Source organism: Aulonocara sp. 'chitande type north' Nkhata Bay, linkage group LG3, assembly GCF_057382095.1.
Source record: "Aulonocara sp. 'chitande type north' Nkhata Bay isolate Kocher_YH1m ecotype deep benthic linkage group LG3, A_spYH_male_GT1.1, whole genome shotgun sequence".
In the NCBI taxonomy this organism is placed as follows: domain Eukaryota; kingdom Metazoa; phylum Chordata; class Actinopteri; order Cichliformes; family Cichlidae; genus Aulonocara; species Aulonocara sp. 'chitande type north' Nkhata Bay.
Window position 1 is genome coordinate 44,660,003 of NC_141346.1, and position 15,414 is coordinate 44,675,416.

Consider the following 15,414-nt stretch of genomic DNA (forward strand, 5'->3'; position numbering starts at 1 on the left):
AAGATGAAACAAATAAATAATTAAAATAAATACTTTTTTTTTTTTTTTTTTTTTTACCCGCTCTCTCTCTCTCTCCTCCACAACTGCCTATCAAAACAATTAAGGGATTGGCTTTGATATGAACACATGAAAGGGAGCATCCCTGCACTCATTAAGTGAGCGCATAAAAATATAGAAGAGCGGAGCAACAAACAGTCATTAGTCTTTTTGCCACGCGTGGATATGCAGCGCGCCTACTTTCCACGTGACGGGTCGACTATTATGCATTAACGCTGAACTCGCTTGCAACAAGAAACTTTGCAAATAATTTAAAAAAAAGGGGAAATATTAGCTCTAGAAAAAGGTGAGAGTTCTTCAAAAGGATCGGCCTGCTGTAAATATAACCCAGGTGCGATGTCGAGCGTACGGAGACATTGTAATGCCGCTAAGTTCTAACAATAAACAAGTTATATTTGCTCGCATATAAGCGAACCACCTGCAGCAGCACGGTGGGTGTTGAAGGACTAAACACTATGCCATAACATTAGTCAGAAAATATCGTTTTATGCATAATGCCAAGTCTATATCGAGCCAAAATTTAAGAGGGAATCCGCGACTTGAACGAAGCAAAGCGGCTGAAAGGCCGTTTTTATAAGAGTTATTTGTGTTTATTAGTCTGTGGCGACAATGTGTGTTTGTGCTGTACGGATATCCTATTGATCTAGCCCACCCACTGCCTCCCAAAATTAAACTGTTGATGTAAGCAACACAATTTGTAACAATGCAAATTATACAAAATTTAATCTTGGGGAAAGCAGCCTTTACAGTTTACACTGGGTTCAGTACTGCCAAAGGGCTGGAGCTGTGAAACTGCTGCATTTATAATAATGTTGATTCATTTTTGTTGTCCTCCATATATACATACAGAGAGAGAGAGTATGTCTAGGTGGAGGCTTAAAACCAAACTTTAATGAACTTAACAAACCATTTCCCATGAGACCTAGCCAGTTAAATGTCACCAGTTCAACAGAACAAGGACATGGGTGAGCTGAGGGGCCGTGGCAGTGGGAAAGAGAGTGAATATTGAGTGCGTTAAACATATAAACAGCATCTTAAACCCATTAACGTCAAGTGTATCATATTTGGTAGATGAGTTTTTGTGAGCGTTGAGACCTCTACATCATCAGTGTGATTTTTTTCCCCACATAAAATGTAAATAAAGAGTACAATAAAGCAGTAAATGTAGTAGAAATGATTATTTTTAAATACACATTTTCAGTTGGTTGAATAAAGACAAGTTTCAAAAAATTAGACTTTTCTGTCTAATATTTCATGGTTCTGGCTTTGCGTGGCCATGAGGATGTGTGTGGTTATTATAGATGTGGAGGATGTAGGTTATGTCTATGTGCATGCTGCTCCTCTGCAGCCTTTTTGTTGGAGGTAACGTTAAAAATTCAACTAGAGTCAATAAAATTCTGAATCCTAACATTTCTCACGAACACGTTACACAGATTTGTGAAATCTTTAAAAAAAAAAAACTTTCCAAAAAAATCAGCTAATAGCACCCTGAAAATGACACATTATTAGATCATATTTTCATTCGTAGCCACCAATCCAAGTAAGGTTATTTCGTCGGGAGACGACGATGTGCATCGCTCCTGTCTCGGGTCGATGTTCAGTTGCTTTGTGCTCATTTGTAATCTGCTAGTGCTCAAGTGGTTTTACAGTAATAATCTTAAAACTCCCTCATGATTGCTGTGCAATGAAATGGCCACCTATCGAGATAATTAGCGACGGTGCTTTTCTCCTGTTTATGCGTGTGCAGCGCTGCAGAAAACTACGAGTGAATAGTAATCAATCTAAAAATGAGAACGGAGCGATATGTTTTCCATCAGGACCTCATTCCTTTCTAATGCTTCTAAAAAGACGTGGCGCTTTTCAGCTGTATTCATGAAGAACTGACTCTTATCGATCCACTGAGCATGTTTCATATTACCATGGTCGTATGAAAAGAGTGGCCTCTCCTTTCTTAGGTTTGTGCTAATAAATTTGCTCAAACTAGTGCCTGAAGGCATTTGAATAGCTGCATTTTTTTTGTTAGTATCTGGGAAGATTTTCCTCCATAACGTTCTGGTGATCTTTTGTGTGGTCGTGTGGTCAACATGGGGTCACGTAAGTGAGCCTAGCCACAGGTGTGAGAAAACGCTAGCCCGAGAAAACGCCACTCTGGAAGCGGCATACGTACGTCTGCCGCATACCGGCACAAACAGCCACCCTATTTGTATTTTTCACGGTGGCCAGCACATCCCACTCTCTCTGGGGTTGCTCTGCGCTGTCATTTCAACTGCCTGGCTCCTTCGCAGTGGGCATACACAGTCATTCACTGTGGTTTCAATGTTGCTAGGCTACCTCACTTCTCCACTGTTTTCTGTTTGAAAATCTACTGTTCAATAAAGCAGTTCAAGGGAGACCTGTGGGTTTGAATACTGAGCGATATGAACCAGCAGGAGTAACTGACAACACTAATAGCCTTTTTTTTTCTCTTCCCCCCGTTTCACAATACTCTTTCTTTTTCTCCCTTGACTCGATAGCACACTAGCACAATCTGCGCCTACCTCTACAGCCCATGCATCGGCTTCAATCATAATATTCATATAGTGCAACATTTATAACCTTTCCTTATTACATTTCCCTATTTTGAAAGTGTGAGCCTGAGTCATAGGTGTGGTGTAAATCTTCCCTTTGTAGTCTTCCACTGTTCTTTTATGGCTTGTCTGCTTATAGTCGCCCAGCAGCGTGTCTAGGAGTTATTATTATTCTTGTTTTGTCTATCCTGTTTTCAGCTTTGGATGTTGGGCGCATTCCAAGCTTGGACTGTCAAACACAGCGTGTTTCCAAGGGCAAAGGGTGAGCAAGCAAGCTGCTCGCCGGCCCCTGCAATGCTTTTTTGTTCCCTCCCTCCTCGTGTGCTTTCAATGATGATGAGTGTAGAGCGGTCTGACCCCGGCACAATAGAAGGCCCAGCTCCTTGAACTTTGCGGGGCAACATACGCTGGCCCCCATGACCCTGACTGCGTGGCCACCTGATTTCCCCGGAGTCCCAAAACAAAAACTCATTGGATGACCCCTCGACTGATCCCGTCCTCCTTCGCAGATACATTTAAATCATCCCATCCTCCTCTGTCTGCAGGAAAACGCATCTTTATTAATAAGACACCGTCACTCCCTTAATGCATTTTCTTCCTCTTTTGGTTTTGTGTGGCCACACGTTTCAAATCTTTACTAGGATTTGTGGTTTTTTTTACATTGTTTAGAATCTTTTGGCGCAAATTGTTTAATGTTAAGAAATTAGTTTGTGTTTGTTGGTACCACTACAGCTCAATCTGTTTCCGTGTGGTTAGCCTAGTGCGAGTTTAAAGGCACCTTCATAAATATTTCTGATTTATTACAGCCTGACATTGTGATGACGACATACCTTCCAGAGATGGGTTTTCTGTAACTGTTGTGGATATAAAGAAAAACAGGGGGGTTTAAACATTAGGCTAACTGCTTAAATGTTGAGCAAGCAAGCTGCTCGCCGGCCCCTGCAATGCTTTATTTATAAAGCACTTTTCATACAGAAAAAATGTAGCACAAAGTGCTTTACATAGTTAAAAGCAGCCCACCCCACCCTCCAACTCACTCCCCACACTCTCAATACACATATATCCCCCCACCCCCACCCACACACACATACACACACGCGCACACTTAAAGAGTAAAAATTGGGCTGGGCTCGCATGAGCCAAGTGAGGAAACATTATAACAGGGAGCCGTCTGCACCGGGAGCCGGTCACAGACCGCAGCCTCCGGGCTGGGCACACAGCAGGAGGGAGGCCAAGGAGCCCCCCAGCCAGGCTGAGAGTACCCCAGAGACCCAGCAGCCACGGTCAATAACAGCCCCGGTGCAGAGAGCGCCCTCCGAGGAAACACTGGAGATATGACGCAATACGATATATACAGGGTAAAATGATAAAATAAATATAAATATAAATAGAGTAAGAAGATTAAAAAATGAATAAGAATAAAATCAAAAAAATATTAGGTAAATCCTAAATTAATAATAGAATAACAGGATAGAATAAATAAGCATAAAAAATAAATAAACGCTAAGTAAAAGCTAAATTAAAAAGGTGGGTCTTGAGCCTGTTCTTAAAAACATGTACGTTCTCTGCGGCCCTGAGCTCCTCCGGCAGGCTGTTCCACAGACGAGGACCATACCACTGAAAAGCTGCCTCTCCGTGAGTATGTGTCCTGACTTTAGGGACAATCAAAAGGCCAGTACCAGAGGACCTCAGGGTCCGCGAGGGTTCGTATGGTAAAAGCAGATCTGAGAGATAAGAAGGCCCAAGACCATTAAGACATTTAAAAACCAATAAAAGAACTTTAAAATCAATCCTGAAACACACGGGGAGCCAATGCAGCGATTCTAAAACCGGTGTAATGTGGGCCCGCCCTCTGGTCTTCGTCAGCACACGAGCTGCAGAGTTTTGTAAGAGTTGTAAAGTTGAAATATTCTTCTTAGGAAGACCAGAGAGCAGGGCATTACAGTAATCAATGCGACTGGTAATAAAAGCATGCATCAGCATCTCCGTGTTGGCCCGAGAGAGAATAGGGCGGACTCTGGCTATATTTTTTAGATGATAAAATCCAATTTTGGTTACATGTTTAACATGTGGGATAAAACCAAGCTCAGAGTCAAAAATAACACCCAGGTTTTTCACTTGTAGTGAAGGACATAGTGAAAATGCCTCTAATTTAGACAAGAGTTTCTCTCTCTGAGCCTCAGGACCGACAATTAAAACTTCAGTTTTGTCCTGGTTAAGCTGTAAAAGGTTTTCTGCCATCCAAGATCGTATATCTAAGATACAGTTAAAAAGGGCATCCATTGGTCTGGTGTCATCAGGAGACACGGAGATGTACAGCTGCGTGTCATCAGCGTAACTGTGGAAGTTCACTCCATGCCTCCTGATGACACTGCCGAGAGGCAACATATACAAATTAAAAAGTACAGGGCCTAGAACCGACCCTTGAGGCACACCACATGTCATTTTATGGATCTTAGAGGAGCATGTGTCCATACTCACCATAAAAGATCTGTCAGAGAGATAGGAAGTGAACCAGTTGTGTACAGCACCAGAGAGGCCCACCATGTGTTTCAGTCTGTTTAAAAGAATAGCGTGGTCTACTGTATCAAAGGCTGCGCTTAGATCCAGTAGCACCAGGACTGAGAGCTTTTGGGCGTCCCAGTTACATCTAAGATCATTTAAAACCTTTAGGAGAGCCGTCTCTGTGCTGTGGTTCACCCTAAATCCAGACTGGAATATCTCCAGGATCTGTCTATCATTGAGAAAATCAGTAATCTGAGTAAAAACAAGTTTTTCTAAGACTTTACTTAAAAATGGTAAGTTGGATACAGGTCTGTAGTTATTAAAATCATTACAATCCAAATTGCTCTTCTTCAGAAGGGGCCTCACCACCGCCGTTTTAAAGGCAGCAGGGAAGACACCCAACTGAAGAGAGCAATTCATCATGTATAAAAGCTCAGCTTCAAAAAATCCATAAAGTGTTTTAAAGAGTGAAGAAGGGATTGGATCTAAAAGACATGTGGTGGGTCTCACTGTGGAGAAAACCTTCTGAAAGTTCTCAGCATTAACCAGGACAAAGCTGTCCAGTGTCTCCTCAGGTACAATCGAGCCCTCAGATGTGTTTACAATCATATCGCGATTAGATAAAATATCAGATCTGATGGCGCTGATTTTTCCCCTGAAGTTGTCTGCAAACTGCTCACAGAGCGAGTCTGTGGGGGTTCTTTGGGAGCTGTTAAAATCAGGGTTAAATAAATGATCTATGGTGGAAAAGAGGACCTTGGGATTATTTTTGTTAATACTGATTATTTTGGCGAAGTATGAATTTCTTGACTTCCTTAATGTATTATTGTACATTTTAAGTTGCTCGGAAAATATTTGATGGTTGATATTATTTTTAGTTTTCCTCCATCTCCTTTCTGCAGCCCTGCAATTCCTTTTGAGTTTTTTGACTTCTTCGTTTCTCCAGGGTGATACGTGTTTTACGTTAAAGCTGTAGCGCCCAGATTACTTACAGCGACTTCCGTGCAACTGATATAAGGTGCAGTAAGCTGAACACAGCTTCAGCCGTCTGTTTGTTGAAAAACAGTAACGCAACTGCACCGCATTTTCTAGTTAGTAACGGTAACGGCGTTGTAACGATAGTAATAAGTTAGATTACTCGTTACTGAAAAAAGTAACGTCGTTATTCCCATCACTGCTCGGGAGGGTGAAAACATAAAATACTGCAAAATATTTAATTGATGTTTTTTTAAATTCCCGATTTATTGTAAAGTGTTGATATTATTCAAATATAGTTTGTACTAAAAATGTGTTTTTACACATTGTGCCTGTTGGATACATGGGGTACAATCTAAATAATTCTCTCTCTCGGCTGACTAAAACATGTTTGTCCTGCAGCAGCCACCGTAACGACAATAATGCACTTAAATTTGAAGGAGAAAGCAAACAGAACTCTGTTGAATGCAATCGGCGATGCACTGACATCTAGTGGTGAAATTTTACACACTGTACCTGTAAGTAAAATAACATATATTATGTCTTACGTCATTTCATTTTTAACATTTTTCAGGATGTGGGGGATGTGGACAGGAAAGCCAAAGAACCACTACAGTCAGATGGTCTATGAGAATGGAGAGCCCTGCTGGCAAGGAGGTTCACGCAGTACTACAGTAAGCACAACAAACTGTATATATCTTTAATCATCCTTTACAGCCCAAACCCTCTTACAGTAATGAGAGCACCAAGAGGCAGACATGAATAACAGATATTCAAATGAACAAATGGTATACGCACACACTGACAGACTGTCAGACAAGCAGATGGAAGGATGAAGGCTGTGCACAACTCATTATAACTCCACCCAAAATAAAAGATGGGATAGAGAGCCTATTTTATTTGAATTCAGTTGGAGAATAATTTAGTAATTACACTAATGTTTCCTCTTGTTTTATAAGCAGGGTACCAGGAGCAGAGCTACCACCCTGCACATGCAGGCAAGGCTGCAAATCTTATTGTAGTTCTAGGGAAAGCAACAAGATGAACACTTGACTCGACGCCAAGTCAGAGCGGGGTAAATGGACACTGCACTAAGAGAAAACTAAAGGAAACAGGCAAACTGAGCTCCTTCTGTTAACCAGGAAATAAAATGAGATCTGTGTCCCGGTCTGCCTCATCCCGGGCATGAGCATTTCAACAATCAGGATCGAGTCAATCAGTCCTCATGGCGTGCTCAGCAGCCTGGCAAAAATATGTTATGTCCAGAGCCAAGTGATTGAAAGTGACTTACCCCCCCGACACGCACACTCTTTGTCAGTCTGCACTGGTTTTCATGGTTAATGTTGCTGCTCCGTTTGCATTCTTCTGCAGCATTCTCCTCTTCGACATATTCCCAGCATCATGCCCTCTCTCAGCCAGTCTTTATGACATCCATTTGCATTTGTGTGTGAGAAATTTGCTCAGTTAAAAATAAAGGACATTTAATCATCTGGTTTTCTGTGCCTGGCCCCCTCTTCAAATCAGTCCAATAAATGTCATTTGCAAATGCATGTACTCATGCCATCCAGGCCCCCCTTTGAAAACACTAAATTGAAGTCCTTTGATACGACCCCCTAACTCTGCGCAGACGGCATAAATAAAGTCTTGTCAGAAGTAGACGCTCATTATATTTGAAAGGCTGAACCTCAGCTTTGGGTAGCACACTCTTTCATTGCAGCGTACCATCATGTATGCTGGAGAAGAGGCGCCAGTGATGTATTGTTTTGCTGGTGGATATTGGGGTAATCCAAATTCAAGCGGTGCACAGTTTATCTTGTGTGTCTGTGGGGAAAGGTGAACTCAACTCTTTCAGTTATTAATTCTGTGTCGGTGGTCATTAAGCACGAGCTACAGCTACCACAGCCGGATCTAAACCAGCTCCGTTCATTGACTCATTCATGGATAATTCCAGATTAATACATTTGCGATCTGCTTTTTGCGGCACTGACTGTGATTTTGACAGTATTGTAGTCACAGAATGAACTGCTGAACTCTGAGTGTGGGTTAGCGTTGCTAAATACGTGGGTAATAAACCCCTGAACAGGTGACCAAACCACTTGTTTTAAGAGTTTGAAGAGAAAACCTAAGCCAACAAGAACACAACAGCAGTCACCTCAAGGCTATTTATATTATAAGGCAAAGACCCTACAATAATATAGACAAAAACCCTGACAATCACATGACCCCCGTGACCTCTGGCAGAACCAGGGTCAGGGAGGGGCGGCTATCTGCCCCAACTGGTTGGGGAGGAGAAGAGGGAGCCAGGACAAAAGACACACTGTAGGAAAAAGCCAGAGATTAATAAACACTAATGATTAAATCCAGAGTGGTGTATAAACACAGTGACTGAAGAAGAACCAGTGCATCATGGGAAGCTCCTAGCAGTCCAGGCTTATTGCAGCAAAACTACAGTAAGGATTCAGGGTCACCCGATCCAGCTCTAACTATGAGTTTTATCAAAAAGGAAAAGCACAGAGGGTGTTTTTCCTCCAGAATAATATTTTTAGTATATTTAATGGGAGTTTGCAAAATTTAACTTTCATACTATGAAGCTTTTGCAGATTACAGGCCCTGCATGTACTTAAGCATGGTTTGAAATTTTAGTGCTTTTATTTGACTTATTTTTCTCAGCATTTTTGAGCACTCGTAAGTACAGCGCTGACATTTTCAGGGCTGAATAACACATTTAATCTCTGTTAGAAACTGCAACCCATTCAATTGAGGGTTCAGAGCACAGGGAGACTAGGCAAAACAAGCTGTGGTAGAGAGAAAACATTTAATGAGAAGCAGCAGTGATGTAAAAACATATGGGGAGTGAAGAAGAAATGCTCAGTGCATGATCAGCAGCCCCCACCAGCCTACCTGCAGCATACCATAGGGATAGTTTAGGGTCACCTGTTCTGGCCCTAGCTGTAAGCTTTACATTCACCGAGGAAAGTTTTCAGTGAAGAAAACTGTAAAACTTTCAAGGGTCATATCCCCACAGAGGAGAACTAGCTGACCAAAACAAGTCATAGCATATGATGAAGAATACATCGGTATGCAGACTGGAGCAGCGAGGGATCGAACCACCAAACCTTCATTTGATCGATAACCTGCTCTACGTCCTGAGCTATAGCTGCCCCGGTGACTAATCACGTGTTGTGGCGTCACTGTAAAATGTACGGTTTAGGGGCTTCCAGACAATTAATGCAGAATCCGATCTGTCTTGCTCTGTGGTCCCTTTTATGGGCCAAAGTCTAAAATCCATGGATCTGGATTTCCCACAGTGCTGCATAACTGCCTGTTAATCAACCAATTCTTCCACACTTCCTCTTAAGATGTGTTTTCTACTACTGCTGTCTTACATTATTACATGTAGTGTATCAAAGGATAAATCGCCACCAAGACTGAGCTATCGCTCCTTCACCTGCAAATTAAAACCAGACCGCTAATACTCATGGACAAGCGTGACAGAAAAGACTTTGTCTCATCAAGCAGCGCACACCCACTTAATATCTCAGTGCGACAAGATACTAAGTGACATAACAAAAGACTATTTTAGTCTCCCTACGGGACAAAGCCAAATCACCACTTCTACTAGCCTGAAACTTCTGCACAACAATACCTGCCAGGTTCCCATCTCTGCCTCTTCAGGTGCTTTTGTTCGCCAAAGGGATTGTCTGTTCAGGGTGCTGAATGATGAGAGGGGTTGCCATGGAAACCACTCCCAAGTAAAAGAAGTTGTTTTCCCCTCCGCTCTCTTGCAGGGGGCGTCAAAGTCACCTATTAAAGTCGTGACAGCAGTAATCGCATCCTCCCCCTGTCCTGTTCGCTCGCGGGGACGACAGCGGCGGTGTCCCATAAATCCACGCTCGCTCTTACTCACAGAAACACTTTGCTTCACGCAAAGTCACAACAAGTCAGCGGTTCCTTCTGTATAATTTTGTCATTTGTAGCAAGCCCCACTTCTTCGCAAAACTTTAAGAGAAGTTGTAAAACAAGTGGCAGGTCAACTTTAATCAGCTCCCTTTGTGTGATCAAACTGCCACGGCTCTTGACTCAGGCTAACAATGGCTCTTCTCAACCTCAACTTCTCTTTCTTTGTGCTTTTCTAGGTCACACTGACATGCGGAACGGAGACAGCCTTGCGATCAGTGAAAGAGCCCAGCAAATGCCAGTACATCATGGACTTTCAGACTCCTGTGGCCTGTCAGCCGGTGCTAAAGCAGCAGGGTATACACAGTGAACTGTGACCCATTCCCTTACTGGCCTAGCCCAGAATAACTTGGACCCCTTCCTCTCTTCTGCTGGCCCGCGGTGACAGGCTGGGGTCCTGAGGGTCCCCTCTGACATCTGTGTTGTCAGAACATATATACTTCCAAGGCAGTCTGGCTAAGGTCAGAGTCTGGTTTTCAGTAGCCACTTTAGTTTCCATTGATTGTTACAGTGCTGCTTTCTTGCTGTTACACTTTAATATCTAAATAGAGCATTTACTGAATGATTTAGTTAACGCAACGTGTTCAACATTACTGTGTATTCCCTGTAAGTGTTTGCACTCAATGCTCAGCAATAAGCAATATTACTGTGTAAATAATGGGAGAAAGTGAAACCCAATCTATTGTAGGGTCTAAACACATTTCTGCTAATGTAATTGCCGTTTTAAATAACTGCTCAGTAATATGCACAAATAAAAGGACTGTGTCCTTGCTCTTCATTATAATGACTGCCTTATAAAAATAGCCTTCCTTAACATCGAGGATATGTTGTATGTTTCTTATGTTGAGCAAATGAAACTTATAAATAAATCAGATGATCTTCCCAGAAGGAGCTGCATGTTCAGCCGTTTCCTGGTGCAGTTTAGCATAAAGCTAAATGATTCTGTGAAAACTACAAAACAAAAAAAAACAAAAGAGTTGTCGCTCTGGTTGACATTTTTCCTCATTGCAGTAAACATGTACTTTATAATTTATAGTCCCTTTACTGTAACAATTCAGTACCAAATGTGTGTCGTTCCACAGATGAAAACAGTTCCCAATAAATGTATCTTACTACTCCTGAAACCAACAATACCCAGCTCTTATAGGCTTCAGTCACACAGGCCTAGAGACTGGTTGGCAACCTCCGAGCAACCTCTGATCACTTATAGAAGATTGTGTATTCCACATTTGCTTTGGTGGACACCAACTTGTTTACAAACACTCACCAACTACTTGCCAAGCGGTAGCGAAACTTGGACTACGTCCACATGTATGCAAGTATTTTTGAAAACAGCTGTTTCTATGCATTTGGGCCTTTCGTCCACACGTAAACGGCGTTTTCGATCACTGAAGACCGAGATTTTTATAAATTCCTGCCAGGATTGAGATTTTAGAAAACTCGTTTTTTGCGTTTACTTGTGGACGAGGAAAACTGAGATTTAGTCACGCTACGTCAAAGGTGTGCGCCTTTTATGATGACGCTGTGCGTACATGAGATGAATTTCTACATTGGCGGATATGAACAAAACACTGTTGCTGTTAATCTTACTATCTGCAGTTTTTACACTCTTACATATACACACACAGTTACTGCCCCTCCATTTAGAAAGACTGCTTCTTTGCGCCATCTTTGTTTCCTCTTCTAGACTTCTGATTGGCCAACCTTTCTACACAGTTAGGATTATACCACCACCTGTTGCTTTGTTATGTCCTTGACAGCTTTTGACTTCGTTTTTTATTTTTACATGTAAACAAAAACAGAAAATCTCAGTTTACAAAAATACCCGTGTACGTATCTTTGGATGCACAAACTAAAAATGGAAACTCTTCACTTTCAAAGTAAAAGTTGTGCCTTTCTGCCGAAACCAGCACATTTCAACTTTGACATAAAGGCAAACAGTCTCCGTTTCCACTTTGTGTTGCACATTTCATAGTGTCAGTACCAACTAGCAAATAGTTGTGTGTTTGCAACCAAGTCGGTATCTTCCATGCTGCTGGCGACCACAGCGACCCAATAAATTGTGAGGTGGTTTTAGTTGCAGCACCGTGCACCTCTTTGTTGCCATTTTTGCCTAGCGACAGCAAGCAACCTCCAGCAACCGTTTGCCAACCATCTATTTTTACAATGCTGGAATGTTTCTAACCACAAAAACATGAGAACAAAAGAGGTCCAGTCCAAGTTCAGTGAGTACAAAACAGTTTTTACAGATTAGCGTTGCTTCCAACGAGTGTGGAAGTCAATATTTAAGAAAGTATTAAGAGGTGATTTAAATAATTATTGGCTACAGTTTCTACTCAGTATGAACAATGAACTGAAGTCAGCCATATCCTCCAAGCAGTGTACATTCCAGTATTTTTTTAACTGAAGACTGACATAATCATAAAACATAATAAAAAACCTTGCCAATAAAAATAGTGGCATCGCTATGTTTTTTTTTCCTCCTAACTGGCTCACTTGAAAACTCATTTCTTAAACACACAGGAGTATATTCTCCAACTGCATTTATTACATTAGCCACACATCTTTCTGTATATTTACATTTTCATTTATTATCGTAGGATTTATTTTTTTTACTGAACGTAGCGCGGCTCGTTTTCAAAGGAGTCCACCGTCCTCAGCGGTCTGCATCGTACAGGGTGTGCTGTCTGTGATGTTGTTATGTAACAGATTGTGGAGTTTCTGCAGCGGAGCCCTCTGCTCATTAAGGGGGAGCTAAATCAGCTGTCAGGTATCCAATAGGCTGCCTGATATATTCCTACCCTGCTGGGGCAGCTAGGTGGCTGTTTACCTGCTAGCAATGCAATAGCCTCAGGCTCTGTAGCCCAGGGACTGTTGCTTTTTATTTATCCGGCGTCGGCTCCCATCCGCACACACTGGTTGATGGCGAATCAAACTATTTGCTTTCAGCTTCAGTTTTCAGAATAGCTGTCAATTTTATTGAAGGTGCAAAACAAGTCAGACAAAGGACATTTCTGCCAGAACTTCTCAAAGCCAGTAAAATATGTAACACACATATGCACACTCTGCATTCAGAGTGGAACTAAACACATTATGTTAATACAGCTCAATCTGACAGCTCACAGTAAAATTATTGTATTCTCCTATATCAAAACATGGTGGTGTTACATGGTGTTACAATAGCTAGCACCATCAGCTCATAGCAAGATCATGGGTTCGAATCGACCTGCTGGGGCACTGAGTACTTCCCAAAGACCAAAAACATGATTTGTCCACCTCTCGCCCCATCACACCTGGAAAGGCTCCAGCCCCACTGTGACCCTCAACTGGATAAAATAGGATGGATGGATAATCCACTGTGTGTCCCTACAATCTCCAGGAAACAACACAGTGTTTGAGGATTTTAATCTGTTCCCTTACTTCAAATATGCAACAGATGCCAAAGCTGATGTCAGCATAACAACATTCAGCCTTCACAGGCTCCCAAGTCTGGCAGCAGCTGGAAATACTGCCAATCACCCAGACAGTGTCAAGAGCAGCCCTCTGTCTGCTACTGCAGGAGTCAACATTTCATTTCTGGCATCTGGAGAAAAACTTTATATTGCGGCATCGCCATATGGTGATCATGTGATTGGGTGTCATCAAGAACTTTTCCACGGATGAACAGATTTGACAATCTGCAGGGTATTAACAACTCCCCACTTTGCTGAATGATCATCATGTGGTAAATTACTTGCGTGCTTCACCCCACACAGCGTGGGTGGGAAACACATTGGAAGATTGCGGTTTAAATGGACAGTTATTAAAAAAAGGAAAAAAAGCTAGCACTGTGTGTTTCTGTACTGTTTTTTTTTTTTTTTTTTATAGCCGAACAGCCAATGATGTGCTGCAGCAGATCAGAAAAGGGAAGGAGGGAGTAGTGGGAAGGACTCAGTAGGGAAGCTGAGCACACACAGACACTTGCTAGCACATACTTACACACCTCCATTCAGCACATTTGCACATGAAGGGGCAGGGATGGAAAGTCTTTCCAGTTGAGTGTGGGCGTATTTGTGTGTTGACTCCAAATTGCTAAAAGGACCCAGAGGCTTTATATTGCATTAAATCTCCGACTCAGCTTTGTAGAAACTAGTTCAAGGTACCTTGTTCTCTGGAGTGGGAGACAGCGGGGCTCTTGCCTGACTGACTGACTGGTTGACTGACGCCCACCACAACCCAGCACCGCTTTCACTCTTTTGGAGATTGTTTTTAAGCTTCCTCCTTTGAAGGGAGGCCAGTTATACCCTCGGGGCCGAGAGTGAAAAAAAGGGCCTTGGCGTTGAGTCGGCGTGCGACAGTCACATCCAGCTCCCTCGTGTCCGCACTTACTCCAGTCTATTCAGTCACGATACTGACGCTTCACCGTCAGCCTCTAGCCTACAGATTTTGCACAAACAAAGGTGTTTGTGAGAGTACAGTGAATACAGTTTGTGTGTTCAGGTGTGCACTTCCTGATACAACTCAAAGCTCTGACACGATACTGTTTTACTTCCAAACAAGTCTGTGCGATCATTTCTTCTTTAGAATAGATGCATTTAATCGATTAATTTGATGAATTTAATCTGCCATTCATTACTGTACATTCTTCTTAAATCAGTTTTTACATAATCCTGCAAGAAAATAAATACTCTTTTGTGGTTCAAAGGTATGAGAAGCATTAAGAAACCTCAGATACTTGTTTTCTGCCCACTGCATATATGTAAGTTCTGTTGCAAACCAGCTGGATCCTCATTGGCACATTTGTCACAGGAATATCGGTATGTTGTCCAGTATGTGCTGCTAATTTTTTGAAAATATAAAAAATTATATAATATAAAAATATCAGTTCTGAAAAAGATGCTTTGTCCCATAGAGCTCCTCTATTGTTTTCATAGTATCACAGCTGAGGGGATGATGGTGCAGGGCCTTCACATTAAGTTGCTAACTAGTTTGGCATTGGACTGTTAAACAGTGTGCTTTATATGCATAAACTTGTTTAACCTCCTAAGACCCGAATTCTTCCACGGCATGCATTTTTAATTTCTCTTTGATATTTGGACATATTGGGGCCCGATGAATGTAAAAACAAAGAATTACCAGATTTTTTTTTTACCTTATTTTTGTTTTCAAGAAAAATAAGAGTCCCAAATGAGGGTATTCGTCTAAAATTTTGATAGAACAGTAGCAGTATAATGTCCTCGTAAGTGGATATCAGGCCCTTGTAGAGCAAAATTTAGTATTTTGGTCTAAATAACCCAAAATGTGACGTCCACATATGTGGACGCCAGGTCCGAGGAGGTTAAAGAACTGGATTTAAATATCCAGATCTTGATAT

The 15,414-nt window shown here is 41.9% G+C and overlaps 1 protein-coding gene across 1 annotated transcript in view; it reads left to right on the plus strand.

The window, feature by feature from the left end:
• The window catches only part of LOC147335852 (glucosidase 2 subunit beta-like), a 177,559-nt gene extending 165,044 nt beyond the window's left edge, over positions 1-12,515 (plus strand). The window contains exons 14-15 of the mRNA XM_086282813.1: positions 6,679-6,778; positions 10,241-12,515. Of these exons, the coding sequence (XP_086138939.1) occupies positions 6,679-6,778; positions 10,241-10,378 (238 nt within the window). The 3' untranslated portion in view covers positions 10,379-12,515. The remainder of the gene's footprint in view (positions 1-6,678; positions 6,779-10,240) is intronic.
• Positions 12,516-15,414: the final 2,899 nt, after the last annotated feature.